We start from the raw sequence: 13,928 nt of genomic DNA on the forward strand, positions 1-13,928 counted from the left end.
CAACTATTGCCCCAGATTCTTATTCAGGCTTTTTCTAATACAAATCATGTGATCTAAACCAGTCCATTTTAGCAGCTGGAGTATGTTTACATTTGTTGTCCTTTTCAACTCTCAAGTTTTCTGCAGTATTTAAGAATAAACACAGAAGGACACCACTGCATGTTGCTGCCACAACCGTGTTTTATCGTGCAAATCCATTTTCTGGATGATGCCAAGTGTTATTTTTCCCACATAGAGCATTTTGTATGACTGATAAGCCCAGGTTTGGGTTTATTTTACAAGATTATCTTAAAAATATATAATCATGAATTGGCTGTGTGGTGCAAGCAGTTTAGGTATCAAGGTATGCCCAGACCTCTGTGGGGAAACTAAACCGCCGCCACAGGAGGACTGTTCTCTGCAGCTAACCTTCGAGGACAGGGACACGCTACGGACGAGCAAGGTGTTTGTGTTTAAGATAGAAAATTAGAGGGGGGAGTTAAGAATAAAAACATTAGATTAAAATTTTCCAACAGCTTTGAGCCTGATGCAGAATCAGTTTTCAAACCAAACTAGAGAATAACCAGTACAGGTTTTTAAGGCTGATGCTGATAATTTAGACATCGGTTTAACTGATCTCCGATGTGTTAGACGATTCATAGAGACAATATTGCTTTTTCCTTCCGCCATTTACATAATAAAAATAAATGTAACTGATAAAACTAAACATTAACAATAGAGAGCAAGTGGGTGCACTTCACATGATGTAAAGGCATGGCTCCTGGATGTACGCAAACTTTTCTTGCCGGGCCGCCTTTTGTTTACAAGCAAGTTTGTTGCACCTCCTCACTTTCTAACCCATTAGAATGTAGAACAACAGCAGGAAATTAAATATTGCAGTAAAATAAACTACATTCTAGTTTAATTCCCTAAAGATACCACCTTTAAAATGCATTTTTTTTAAATTATAAACTTTAATCTATTGTTTAAAATAAGTCAGAATTTATCCTCTGATGGGAGTAGTACACACCGTTGTAGGAAATCTTCAATTTCTTAGCAATTTCTCGCATGGAATAGCCTTCATTTCTAAGAGCAAGAATAGACTGTCGAGTTTCAGATGAAAGTTCTCTTTTTCTGGCCATTTTAACGTTTAATTGACCACACAAATGTGCTGCTCCACAAACTCAATCTGCTCAAAGGAAGGTCAGTTTTGTAGCTTCTGTAACGAGCTAAACTGTTTTCAGATGTGTGAACATGATTGCACAAGGGTTTTCTAATCATCAATTAGCCTTCTGAGCCAATGAGCAAACACATTGTACCATTAGAACACTGGAGTGATAGTTGCTGGAAATGGGCCTCTATACACCTATGTAGATATTGCACCAAAAACCAGACATTTGCAGCTAGAATAGTCATTTACCACATTAGCAATGTATAGAGTGTATTTCTTTAAAGTTAAGACTAGTTTAAAGTTATCTTCATTGAAAAGTATAGTGCTTTACCTTCAAAAATAAGGAAATTTCAATGTGACCCCAAACTTTTAAACGGTAGTGTGTATATATATATATATATATACACACATATGCGCGCCATTAGAGATACTAGACAGAAAGGGTCATATTGGCCAAAATATGAGATAAAATACATAAATGTATATGTCTACTGAAATTAGATGATGTCAATTTTATTGATTTACTTTTTTTATTTAATACATGTTTCAAAAAATAAATATACCATTTTAAAATGCACAAATGAATAAATAAATATGTAGTTATATAACTAAGAATTGATTAAAATATTAAATATCAGCTAAGATTTATTGAGTAACACTGAATATAATTACTTAATTTTAAATGTATACATGCATTTAAATTAATTAGATGTTTTTTTACAGGGTCTCTGTTCTGTTTCCTGGTTAGTTCTGGGATCACAGGCTGAAATGTTTGGAAACTCCTGGTTTAATGGAGTCTAATCTGTTTAGGAATCCAGATTGGAAGAATGTCTGTCTTTTTTTTAAACAGCTTTAAACTTTGAATTTCTTCACAACTCGCTTTAAACTTTGTAATCCCGACTCTCTGGGGAGTTCTAGTTGAGATTTAATTTCAGGTCGGATTCTCTGAATTCATGTACAAACTTAACGGTTGTTTTGCCTTTTAACGATGGGGGGAAATAATGCTATCCGGATCACTTCTGTGTTTCCAAATTATAAATGCTTTTTTGTTTCTCTAAAGATCCTAATTAAACCTAAATAAAAGTTCAAAGAACAGCAGAGGGTGTTGTAAATAAATTCCTTGATAATATATCCAGTTATGCTGAAGGATATGGTTAAAACCAACTGGAGAACATGAGCAGATCTATGAAAAATAGAGTGTTACAAAAGCACACAAATGAATGCATTATGGCTGTGTCCTCAGATGGCCTTAAGACACGATGATCCTCCCGGCGCTTTTCTGTCTTAACCCTATAGGAGAAAATCTCAATTTTTCCATGCTAAGCATACTAGTTGATGTTTATCTTCACTTCAAGAAGTGATAAATTTGAAATACTAAAAGGTTAAGCAGTGTTAGTGTCCCAACTCCAACTTTCCTTAAAGACAAAGTAAAAAAAAATCTAAATTGAACTTAAAGTCCCTTCGAGTCACATAGTTCTGTTTATTTACACATTTTTTATTTGATAACAGGGTGAAGCAACAGCTTAATGAAAACATACAACTACTACTTGGCTGTAGAGAAAATAAATTGACAGCTGGCTTGGTCAATTTGCCCCCACCAGCCTTTCCTCCGCCCAGCCTGCATGGTTTTCAGCTGCAGCCAGTGCCCTGATGTGTGTATGGCTGTCACTCTGAACCGCCGGTCCCAGCGGGCCAGCTTCAGCACAAACACACACATTCTCACTGCAGGGCTTGTGGGGTTTCCAATGTAGCTGCAGCGTCCTGTGTAAGTGCTTGTACTTGTGCGTGTTTGTCGTTTACAGTGCAGAGTGAAAGCAGCTGTCTCTTTGCCCCCCTCTCCTCCTCCCCTCCTTCTCCCTGTGTAAATACTCAACCTCCGCTGTAATCACTGGCGAGCCAGGCCTTTTGCCCTCCGCCAGCCGACAAGCTTGGTTTCAGTCCCACAAATCCATCCCTGTTCTACATGGTGTACACCCAGCCCATATGCAGTGGGAGATGAATTGGCCCTGCAACCGTATTACTACCACTTTAACTATTTTACATTCTGTAATGCTTAACCCCTAGAACCCTACGGACCCACCGGTGGGTCCAGCTGCCACGTGACCTCGTAATTTTAACAAACCCCAGTATTGATGTAAAAAACACATTTGGCACAGTTTGGTGACATTTTTGGATAAATGTGCCAAAATGGCCTCTCCGCCTAAGAAATTTCTCACTAATACCATTCTAAAATAAATATGATTCATCTGATTGAGTCCAAATTTGGTATATTTTTACACAACATTTAGATTTAAAAGTCTGTACTACTTTTTTGTGCTATAAATAATATTTTGGTAGTGCTTTGTAATGTTTATTTCAAAGAAAATTTTGGCGAGGTTCAAAAAATGCAAAATATTTTGTATTTTGTCCCTAATATTTCAGGCAGGGTCAAAGCTACAATGGTGCTGACACCAGAGAACCATTCTATGACATCTTACCTTTACAGAGGTACCAAAAGTTTCTTCTTAAATCTAATAGCTGTGAGGCTATAAGTGATTTACTTTTGTGTGTTTTTGTCAGGCAGAAATTAATTTATACCCCCTGAGGGTGTAAGAGGTTAAACTTTGTTTGATTTTAGTGGGATTTTTTTGTAACAGAAGATTCCATTGCATACAATCACATTGAGAAGTCACCTATCTGGTATACAGAGGCCACCTCTATGAAGGCTGCTGAGGCTTAGTTGGAGTGAGTTTATGGGATTAGCAGGTTTTTCTTATTAAATAGTATCTCTGAACATCTCACAGAGCTCTGTTCAAGTGTATCACTCAGCAACACACCCACTTTGACTTTTCCAGTCAGATAAGCAGCCTAGACGCCTATGGTAACTCTGGAGAAGCTGTGGTGATAAACAGCTCACCTGGAATCTGTCCACAGTGCAGCTATTATTCCTGCAGCCTGGAAATCTGACCTCAATAAAAGGGTTGCAAGAAGACAATCGCTTTAAAAAGAAAGCCTTGTAAGGGATGCTGCAAATGTAGAAGAAGGTGTTCTGGAGTTAGAACAAAAGAAGACATTTCTTGGGTACATGTAAAATGCAATGCATTATCTCTACCTGTAAAATCATGACATGGGGGTTCTTCAGCATGGGCCGAGAAGCTGCTCTAAGCTGATATAATGATGGATGGATAAATTTAGGCCTACAATTCAAGGGAAATTGCCAGAAGCTGCAAACCTTCTTAGAAGAAAGTTGAGGTTTTTATTGTTTTAGGAAAAAACTTCTTCATTTTGTAGAATCCCTCAGTCAAAGCATTGAACTAATTCCCACTAAAAATCTGTTGTTAGACTTAAAAAATGTTTTTAGACTTTTCTCCTTGAGTTTGAGCTAAAAAAGCCCAGCCAATAAGAATTTAAATATCGAGCTGGTGAAACCTTGTAAGATGTGGTTCTAGAAAATATAAATACACACCTCATCATTAAAATTAGCATTTGTAAAAAAAATACTTTAGGTTTCCTTATTTTTTTAATTTGTGTTCGCTTACTATGTAGAATATATTTCACTTAAAGCTGCTACATGTTTTCCTTGATGTGGAAAAAAAAATGTAAATAAAATTAGTCTTTAATTGTTAGTAGCTATAAGATTAAATTAGAACCAGAAGGTTGCTGCATGTATGGAGGGTTAAAGGGGACAAAAACAAATAAATAAATTGACATAAATAAATGTAAATATAACATGAAATAAACAAATTTACCATGTAGTAAGTAAAATAAAATAAATGTAATATTAAAAGCCCCATTAAACAATTAAATGTACCAATTATTTCTTTATTCAAGACATAATTTTCTCTTTCATTAAATGAACCATGCAATAAATAAATGTACTATTAAAGAAGGCAATCTAAAATTAAATAAATTACATTTTATCAAAGGTTTCATTTAATGATTAAATGTACCATTTATTTATTTAATACAGCACCAAACAATTGTATCATTACGTTATGAAATGTAAAAGGGAATAATTACATGTGCGTTTGAATAAATAGATTACATTTTGTTAAATAAATTCATTTAAATATGCTTTTCATTGTGGCACATTTTATCATTTACTTTTGCATTTTATAAGTTAATGGTACATTTAATTGGTTAATGCTGTATTAAATAAATGCTCAATTTTATTATTTAATGGAACATTTAATGAAACATTTTGTTTCATTTTAGGTTCCATTATTTCCTGTTACATTTATTTATTTACATATTTATGTATTTAATTTATTCCCTTTTAACCCTCCATACTGCACTATTCTGAATAGTTTAAGTAAAACTATTGAAATAATTAAGAAGAATTTAAAGGAATAGATTGAATGTAGGATTTTTAACGACCAGTTATTTTTTGTCTCCCGCTGTTAGAACATCATTTATTCAACCATAATTGACTTGCCTGATATTTTGTGTAAACCTTTTGTGGGTGTCTCTCAGCATTGAATACATTCACTTCATAAACATCATGCTCTTTAGCTTGTTGATGAATTTATTGGCATCTCTTTAGCCATAACTAGCAATGACACTATTTGGATCATGAGCACATATCCAGTATTTGCCCATGGAACCCAGAGGTGCCTTAAGGAGAATACCTCACTCCAGTGGCTCATCTCTCTCAGCACACATGGCCTGGGTGTTAGTCACAGGGATCAATCAGGGCCCCCTGCAAGGTCTCAGAGACCTTTATCCACAGGGAAAGGGAGGGCGTGAGGGACACAGAAGATCTGGATGCACTTCCAGATAGCAGGTTAATTCCTCCCACCGCCCATAGCATGCCCTCACCAAAGCACAGGCTTGATTTAGAAACCAAGCAAGTACCTTCAAGGTTATCCTTTAGCTTCCATGGTGGCTAATTCCTCTGCTCTTCATTAGTTTGGAGGGACGGTCCAGAATATTATGAATTTAAATTTTTTTTTATTAGCCTAAATGGCAAGGATCATTGTGAAGTGGCACATTATGATTGATTTCAAGTTCAACTCTGAAAGCTATAGTTGTCTAACCAAAACATTTGATGCACTGGGGATTTTATATCCTAGACCAACATGAAATAATTCACATTTCTGAAACCAAAGGAAAGAGACTGTTAGGCGCAGAACAGAAGATTTAAAGCAGACAAACAAATTTCTCAAAACACTTATTGAAAACTGAACAGGAGTGAGCAGCATCAGCATCTAAGGCAGGAACCTCTGCGGGGGGAGACAGCAGGTTAATGACAACTTCTTTCTGGATGTGGACGATAACAAACGTGAGTTACTAACCTGGACTTATTGTCCAGTCCAAGCCCAGAGAGCGAGGTGGGTTCCTGCTGGCCGGATACCAACCTGGCACAGCCGTTGCCGCACAGTGGGTCCCAGATGCTGATGTATCGGTATTTGGAGGACAGGCAGGAGATCAGAACCGAACAGCAGAATGTAGGAAGGATAATCCAGAGGATGAAGCAAAAGCTGATGTCGGTGACATGCTTGGTTGTCAGAGCCAGGAGGTCAGAGATCCAGTTAGTTGCCAAGGGAGAATCCAGGACGGAGTTAGCTCACAGTTCCAGCTATAGTACATAAACAGGCAGAGATCCGGTAGGACTCAGAGGACAGGACAGGCAAACGGATCAGAAGGGAACAGGCAGGCTCAGAGGTCGAGAGGCGGAACAGGTCAGGATCAGGTAATCAGAACACGGGAGTCTGATCAACGGCTTGAAATAATCTGACACTGATGACTCCTCTAATGGCTGGTTAAATAAAAACTAATGCAGGTGGATCAGATAAGTGGGTACTGAGAACTGGGTGGAGCTAAGTAGGTGTGTCAAATTAGTATTTAGACCAGGCATCAGTGCCAAGGTCTTGAAAGAGACACATTCTAAAGTCTTTTAACATTTCTCGACAAGCTTTGCAAGTCTAAAGGTGGATGTTTTTCCTCAAATTGCTGTTGCTTTTTGCTTTAGTTGCTGGGAGTTAAATGTTCCTTCTCAGAACCACCTGGATCTTGAAGAGAATTTAGAACTATCTCTATTCTTTGCAGTCAATCTCTGATCTTTGGCTGCAGGAACGTTTAAAAAAAAGCCTCTACTTAGCGACTTTTTCAAGTCAGGAAACTTTACCAAAGTTCTATGCAACATTCATTCATTTTTTATAGGGGTAAATAACATTTAGACGTTATTTACCCTTTCAAGCACACACTCACACACTGATAATGCCCTAGAGTTCACTGACAAAAGCAAGGCTGCCGTGCGCAGGTGACCACCGTCAGTAGGCAATATGAGTCAAGTATCTTGCCCAAGGACACAACATTAAAAGCCAGAGCTAGGCATTAAAGTGTCAATGTTTCAGTTGCAGGCAAACTCTCACAATTGCCCTGATGCGATTCTCACTGATGCCCCCTGTCACTTTTGGAATGCCCTCTGATCTTTCCTAACAAAGGGTTGAAAATAATCCAAATCCTTGCCTTTGTAAATTATCCTTCATTTCGGTCACGCCAACCAAAACAGGTTTAAATTTAAAGGCAACTGGACTTTCTCACAGCATAGGGGAGCTGTTAGCTCTGGGCAAGATTCTTGCCCCTCAAGAACAAAGGCCATACCTTTAAAGACCAAAATATTCAGATTTTGATAGTGTCATTTATAAGTTCCGTAAAAGTTAAAAAAATATCCACTGGACTTGGTTTCCAAGATTTGAAGACGTTTCTCCACCTCTCTAGGAAGCTAGCTTTCTCAATTCAAATGTCTGGATCCGCAGTGAGTTTGAGTCTTATATGGACAAGGCCTTGTATTGCTTGGAAACATGCAAATGGTAACCGATGAGTGAGTCGTTTGGTTTCATTGTTAGCCTGTAATATATGAAACCTGTCTATGATTCTGAAGGTCGGTCATTATGACCTGGATGACTGAGAATCTTCATCAGTCATTTATAAAGTATATTAAAATGAGTTTTGGAAAAAAAAAATGAAGCAGAAAGAGAAGTGTTGAAAAGACAACATTGTTTAGAAATAAAAACGTTGTGGCCTACTAAAGTTTGCAGCCAGAATGAATGACTAGCTACTTTAAAGTCTTGCAGCAAACAGGAACGTAGACTTGCCCTTTCCAAAACTATGTGCTTACTTTCTGCATATCAGTGAAATTTTTTTTATTTTTGTCTCTTCTGTCTGTAGCACCTTCTTCCAAATCTTTGCTGCTGTCTCCTTCTACATGACTTAAGCAAGACTTGGATTATATGAATTACTTAGGTTTTACAAGACTTCTTTTGTCTTTCTTTCTCCACCCTTACATGAAAAGTCTGAACGTGTGGAGTAGATGACTAACTGTTGCTCCCTTGCCAAATTCTCTGCAAATCTTGAGGATTACTCCAGACTTACCATTACCCATTTGCCGCGTCTCTTAGTAAAGCTTTTCTTCTTTTAGAATTTTGGTGAAAGATTGAACACAGCTCTGTTGTATCTCCAAAGCTTGGATTTGTTTTATAACCTATTTGCTTTAAACTTCTCCAGAACTTCATTCTTCACCTCATTACTTTTTTTCTTAATCTTAATGTTTTTATCTTTTTGTAATGTTCTCCAACAAAGCTCTGAAGCTTTTAAATCACAGCTGTCTGTAAGCTAAAATTTAATTACATACAGGCTCATTTGGGTTATGTACTTTCGGAGGGCAGCTGATTGAAACTGAAATGAAACCAGGGGTGTCAGAGAGAGAGGGGCAAAAAACAAAACACATCAGGCTTTTTTGAGCCTTATTTGAAATGTGTAACTATAATTTATGTTTCTTTTTACTTTAGATTGAAAACAAAAATCAGTGTGGCCTTTTTTTAACACCTTCTCACCAAGTAATATCAGCAGTGAAGATTTACATCTGTGTCACTCTTTGCTGCTGATATTACCTGAGTTTAACTTTTATTTATCTAGATTTTTTTTTCTAGAATTTTGATGTTTTTGAATTAATGCACTTACTTTCTTTTTTGGTTGTTGAACTGGCAGACTCCCATTTGACCTGAGTAAATATGGCTGCCAGCATGTTGTTGGTTGTTTATCTGTGAGATTGTGATGGAGCTCATACAGTGAATAGATCTATACATGTGGTTTAGATTATCTTTGGAGGTTTAATTAGAGTGCTGGAAAATAAAAACATGGAAGAAAGGGGAAGAGGTTAAAGTGTGGGGTGTGTTTTGGGATCTACTCTAATTGTCTTTGTCAACCTCCCGCCGTGGTGTCAGGTTTCATATTGGGTCTCCGCGGCAGCAGCATGGAGCAGTAGGGCCTCAGTAGCGGGGAGCAGGCTGATGGTTTAAACCCACTCTCCAAAATGCCTTAAAGGCCTCCTGGATCTGGCGCACTTGAGTACACAACAGTATATGACACAAGCGCACACACCTACCTACAGCAGCGGCAAGAACGTAAACGACCGTAGAGTTGAGCCAGAGAGTGGCAAGAGGCCACCTCGTGTGTGTTCTGAGGGTCTTTGTTCTCTCTGTCAAAGACACTCAGAAAATCTGCTTCTTGCTTTGGGCCAGACCCGCAAACACAACATGTCACTGCTCTCCTAATTCAGGCCAGAATCACAACCATTACTTCCCCAAGTAGGGGGATTTTTCACAGTGTCAAATCAAAAGGAAACATACAGGCAGGGAATGTCGATGATGTTCTGACCGGCAAGTAAAACAAGCCAACAACACTCTCTATATGGTTGTTTTCTCTTGTTTTTGGTAAAGTGCAGTAACATGTAAACATTGTGAAGTCAGCGTTACACCTGAGAGAAATAATCAGAGCATAGCAGAGTGTAAATAAAGCTAGTGTTGTTTATTGCTAATCCTCAGGAGCATCCTTACCATGCAAACTCCTTCCAAACACTCTTCATCTCCCCGCCTCTCTAAGTGTTGACACTAATAGACCCTGGAATGAAAAGTCTGTACCATTATGACCAAAGTATACCCCTGTGAAAAAAAAATAAGAAAAACTAATGCAGAATTTCTTCCAGGCAAATAATATTCATGAGAAAAAAAATGTATCCCTGACATATATTTTCAAGGAGTAAATGTTAATAATGTTGTGACATGAATGCTGATATAGAAAGTAGATTTCTATGTTGAATATATGTTTTTTCATTCCTCAATACAGCCGCAAACAACTATTTGTAATGTGAAGCAACGGCATTGTAAATCCGTTCTCACCAGAGAGCAAAGTTGCTTTAACAATGTGTGTTTGCTTGATCTGCTGTTGTCTGTCTGTCTGTCTGTCTGTCTGTCTGGTCGAGCAGACGAGAGGCTTTATAGGAATCCAAAACAACTGCTGATTCTCATAAACAGAGAAACATTAACCTTGCTTTGTTTTTGTTTTTTTCATCCACACTTTTCTGAAGATGTGTTTGGATTAAAACATTTTGTTTCTTAGAGTTTTTACATATTTATCTTATCTTAATGAGGAGTTATTTATTTTAATTGGCACATTTGTAAAGATGTATGAAAGTATCAAAACCTTCTTAAAGTTTTGCTGTAGTTCCAGCTGCAGGTCTAAAACCCAGATTGGCTGATATACATTTTTTAACATACATTTAAAGTTGGCTGTATTTTCATGGTTGTTGAAATGCTGGAAGCTAAACCTCTGCCACAGTTGGGACTCTTTCAGCCTTCAACAGTTTCTCTTCAGTAAATGCCTTGTTTTTAAAGCCCGCCATCTTTCTGTTAACTCTAACCTTTTCTGTTGCTCTTGAAAAAACAAAGCAAAAAATCCCCACATCATGATGTTGCCATCACCATGCGTATCAGTTAGAATGGTGCAGTTTTCCATTTAAGCAAATTATTTAACAAGCAGGCAGCAATATTCAATATCGTTCTGGTCAGACCAGAGCATCTTCTGCTTTGTCCACCATGGTAAAGTTCTTGTAGGATCTTGTAACTTTGTTTTACTCCACATTTCTTGCCACTCTCACGTTGAGCTGTCACTGCAGCTCCTGCAGTAGTATTTGAAGTTCTCCAAGTCTCTAACTCATCTTCATGTTCCCTAACAAACCTCTGAGGCCTTAACAGGACATCTGTGTCGCTACTTGGATAAGATCACACCCAGGCAGAGTCGGTTTGTTGATAAGGGGACCACAATAATAGGGTTGGTGGTAAAAGGTAGTAAATTGAATGATCTAAAATTAAGGCCATTGAAAGGTATTAAAAGGTAACAAACAGAATCTGACTTACTGGTGATCAGTTATCTAGCTGGCCTGTTTGACTACCTGGTTCAGCTTGTTCCTGTCTCTGGTGAGGAGTTTCTCTAATGCTTTTAATGAGTGACCTATACACCCTTAGCAAGGTGTTTACTGTCATTGAAGCTCCTTAGCTTCTCTAAGAGAGAGTCTTTTCTAGCCTTTTTATACAAACAGACAATGGGTTGGAAGGTCATCTTGCTTCAGATTGTTCCAGGTATTTGAGCTTCACTGCCTCTCATGACATCAGGTCAAAACGAAGAGCCAGTACCAGCTCCTCCTGACTTTCATCTCATGGTTTTATTGATGTTAGGGAAACTGGGAAACTGTTGGTTTATGCACAGAAGCTAGGAGAGGCTCTCAGGATCCTTAAAGACATTGACTAGGGCCGTCTATTATACATGATGGCAGATAAATGTTTGCCATTAGTGTACAGGGAAAACAGAAGTGGTGAAAAGACACAACCTTGTGGAACACCACTGTTTTCATCCTCTAGTCTGAAAAAATGAAAAGTGTGACGAATGCACACCTAAATGTTTGGTGCTTATCTAGATGACACTTGACACTGTCAAGAAGGTAGTGACAGACATGCTCTACCCCTCAGTTGGCACGGTAAGCAAACTGCATGGGGTCTACGGGGTGGGCTACATGTTTGTTTTAATCATCACCTGCTCCATGCATTTGCCAAAATATTACAAAGCTATTGGTCTAAAATTAGTTAGGACTTTTGGATGTACTATTTTTGACGACAGAGAATTTAGATCCACTTTCCCAATTTTGTGGGATGAATGTGGCATTATGAAACCTCTCTACTATCTGCCTAAGTATGGGACAGAGTTGTTTGGGACATTCCTTCAGAACCATGTCCTTAAATTGTGTTTTGGCCAACATTTTTATGCTCATAAACTTTTAAAGTACTCTATGTCAGTGCATTTAATTTGAATGTAATTCCTAGTTGTACCTTTTTAAGACCTAATAGTCTTCGATCTCACGTGTTACAGAGACGATGATGACATCAATGATGTGGCTTCCATGGCCGGAGTGAACCTGAACGAGGAGAGCGCCAGAATATTAGCAACCAATTCTGAGCTGGTGGGGACACAGATCCGGTCGTGTAAAGATGAGGCTTTCCTTCATCCTGGGCTGCTACACCGACGAATCCTGGAAACTGGTGAGACTTGTTCACGTAACCCATCATGCAGCACAGAAACATCTTTATTAGAAATCCAGAGATCCGAATTATGTGGTCAGTCTTTGATGGCGATTAAAGTGAATTAAATTGAATTTACAGGTATAAAAATATGGTTTGAATAGTTCTTTGTTAATTGTCTTGGATGATGCCACAGAAAAGGCAGAGTCAAAGTTTACGGTTTCTATGGATTGATTGAAAAAGACCTGAAAGCACCAAGGTTCCACTAATCCTAGTAAGTCATTTCTCTAAAGAAGACCGCTTGTTGTGTTCAGTTTTCCCAGATGATATATAAAGCTGAATATCATCAGCATAAAGTTAATAGGAAAATTAGAAGTATTGTTTTAAAACCTTTAAAAACTGTTTTTTGACAAGAATTCATAGAATCAATATTTTGCATCCTATAACTGTACCAAACAGTAGGCTACTTGATTAAGACATAAAAAAATACTGAAACATTTTTAAATTTTTTTTATATTAGGATCTTTATGCTCACAAACATCTGCAGTTTGCCGATGTGGTCTAGCTCTTGACCATTCCTAACCTATAAGGCTACGTTCACACCGCAGCCTGAAGTGACCCAATTCCGATTTTTTTGCCCATATGTGACCTGTATCTGATCTTTTTATGACAGTCTGAACGACACAGATCGGATTTTTTCAAATGCGACCCAGGCCACTTGGATATGTGGTCCTGAATCCGATACGTATCTGATCTTTTCAAATGCGACCTGTGTCTGTACGGCCAGGTCGCATTCATCCGACCTACACGTCATTGATACTTGACAAATATTACTAAACGTTACTAATCTGCGTCCTACTAAGCGGAGGCGGGAAAAACTAACAACCATGGCGGAAGATAACACAGAGAGCAGTCAATGGAGAGAAAGTGAGGTTGCTGACTTAATTCATATTTAGAAAGCTCGATTCAGACCAAACTCGAAGGGTCTTACCGGAACCGGGGGAGGGTCTTTCTTTTTGATCTTCTTAAAAAGATTTCGTTCGTAATGTGCCTGCTCCTGTTGGAGAAGAACTTAAAGAACGCAATATACGCTGCGGTATTACGAGTCATGTTTACTTCCGCAAACACTGAGGACGCTTGCTACGTGTGACGTCATCGCGTCCTCGAGTGCGCATGCGGGACACTTCGATTGGACGCATTCAGTTCACACAGTAGATCACATACAAGTCGCATATACTTGGAAGTGTGAACGGACACACAAAAAAATCAGATTTCACAAAAAAATCGGAATTGAGCATTAAGGCCTGCAGTGTGAACGTAGCCTAAGTAACACAACAGAAGTTGGTTCTTTAAACTTAACCTCCAGCCAAAAAGTTTTTGTTTTTTTTAAAACAGAGATACTGATTTTTTTTGGTAGCATGAGGTCAATCCATTATATTGTTTAA

General features: G+C 38.1%; 1 protein-coding gene across 4 annotated transcripts in view; it reads left to right on the forward strand.

Moving 5' to 3' along the window:
* The window catches only part of LOC119781969 (transcription initiation factor TFIID subunit 4-like), a 155,984-nt gene that overhangs the window by 49,395 nt on the left and 92,661 nt on the right, over positions 1-13,928 (forward strand). For all 4 annotated transcript variants that reach the window (XM_038282632.1, XM_038282633.1, XM_038282635.1 and 1 more), the window contains one exon: positions 12,335-12,504. In XM_038282632.1, coding sequence (XP_038138560.1) covers positions 12,335-12,504 — 170 coding nt within the window. The remainder of the gene's footprint in view (positions 1-12,334; positions 12,505-13,928) is intronic.

The sequence above is a fragment of the Cyprinodon tularosa genome, unplaced genomic scaffold (genome assembly GCF_016077235.1).
Source record: "Cyprinodon tularosa strain WSP-4 unplaced genomic scaffold, ASM1607723v1 ctg186, whole genome shotgun sequence".
NCBI lineage: Eukaryota > Metazoa > Chordata > Actinopteri > Cyprinodontiformes > Cyprinodontidae > Cyprinodon > Cyprinodon tularosa.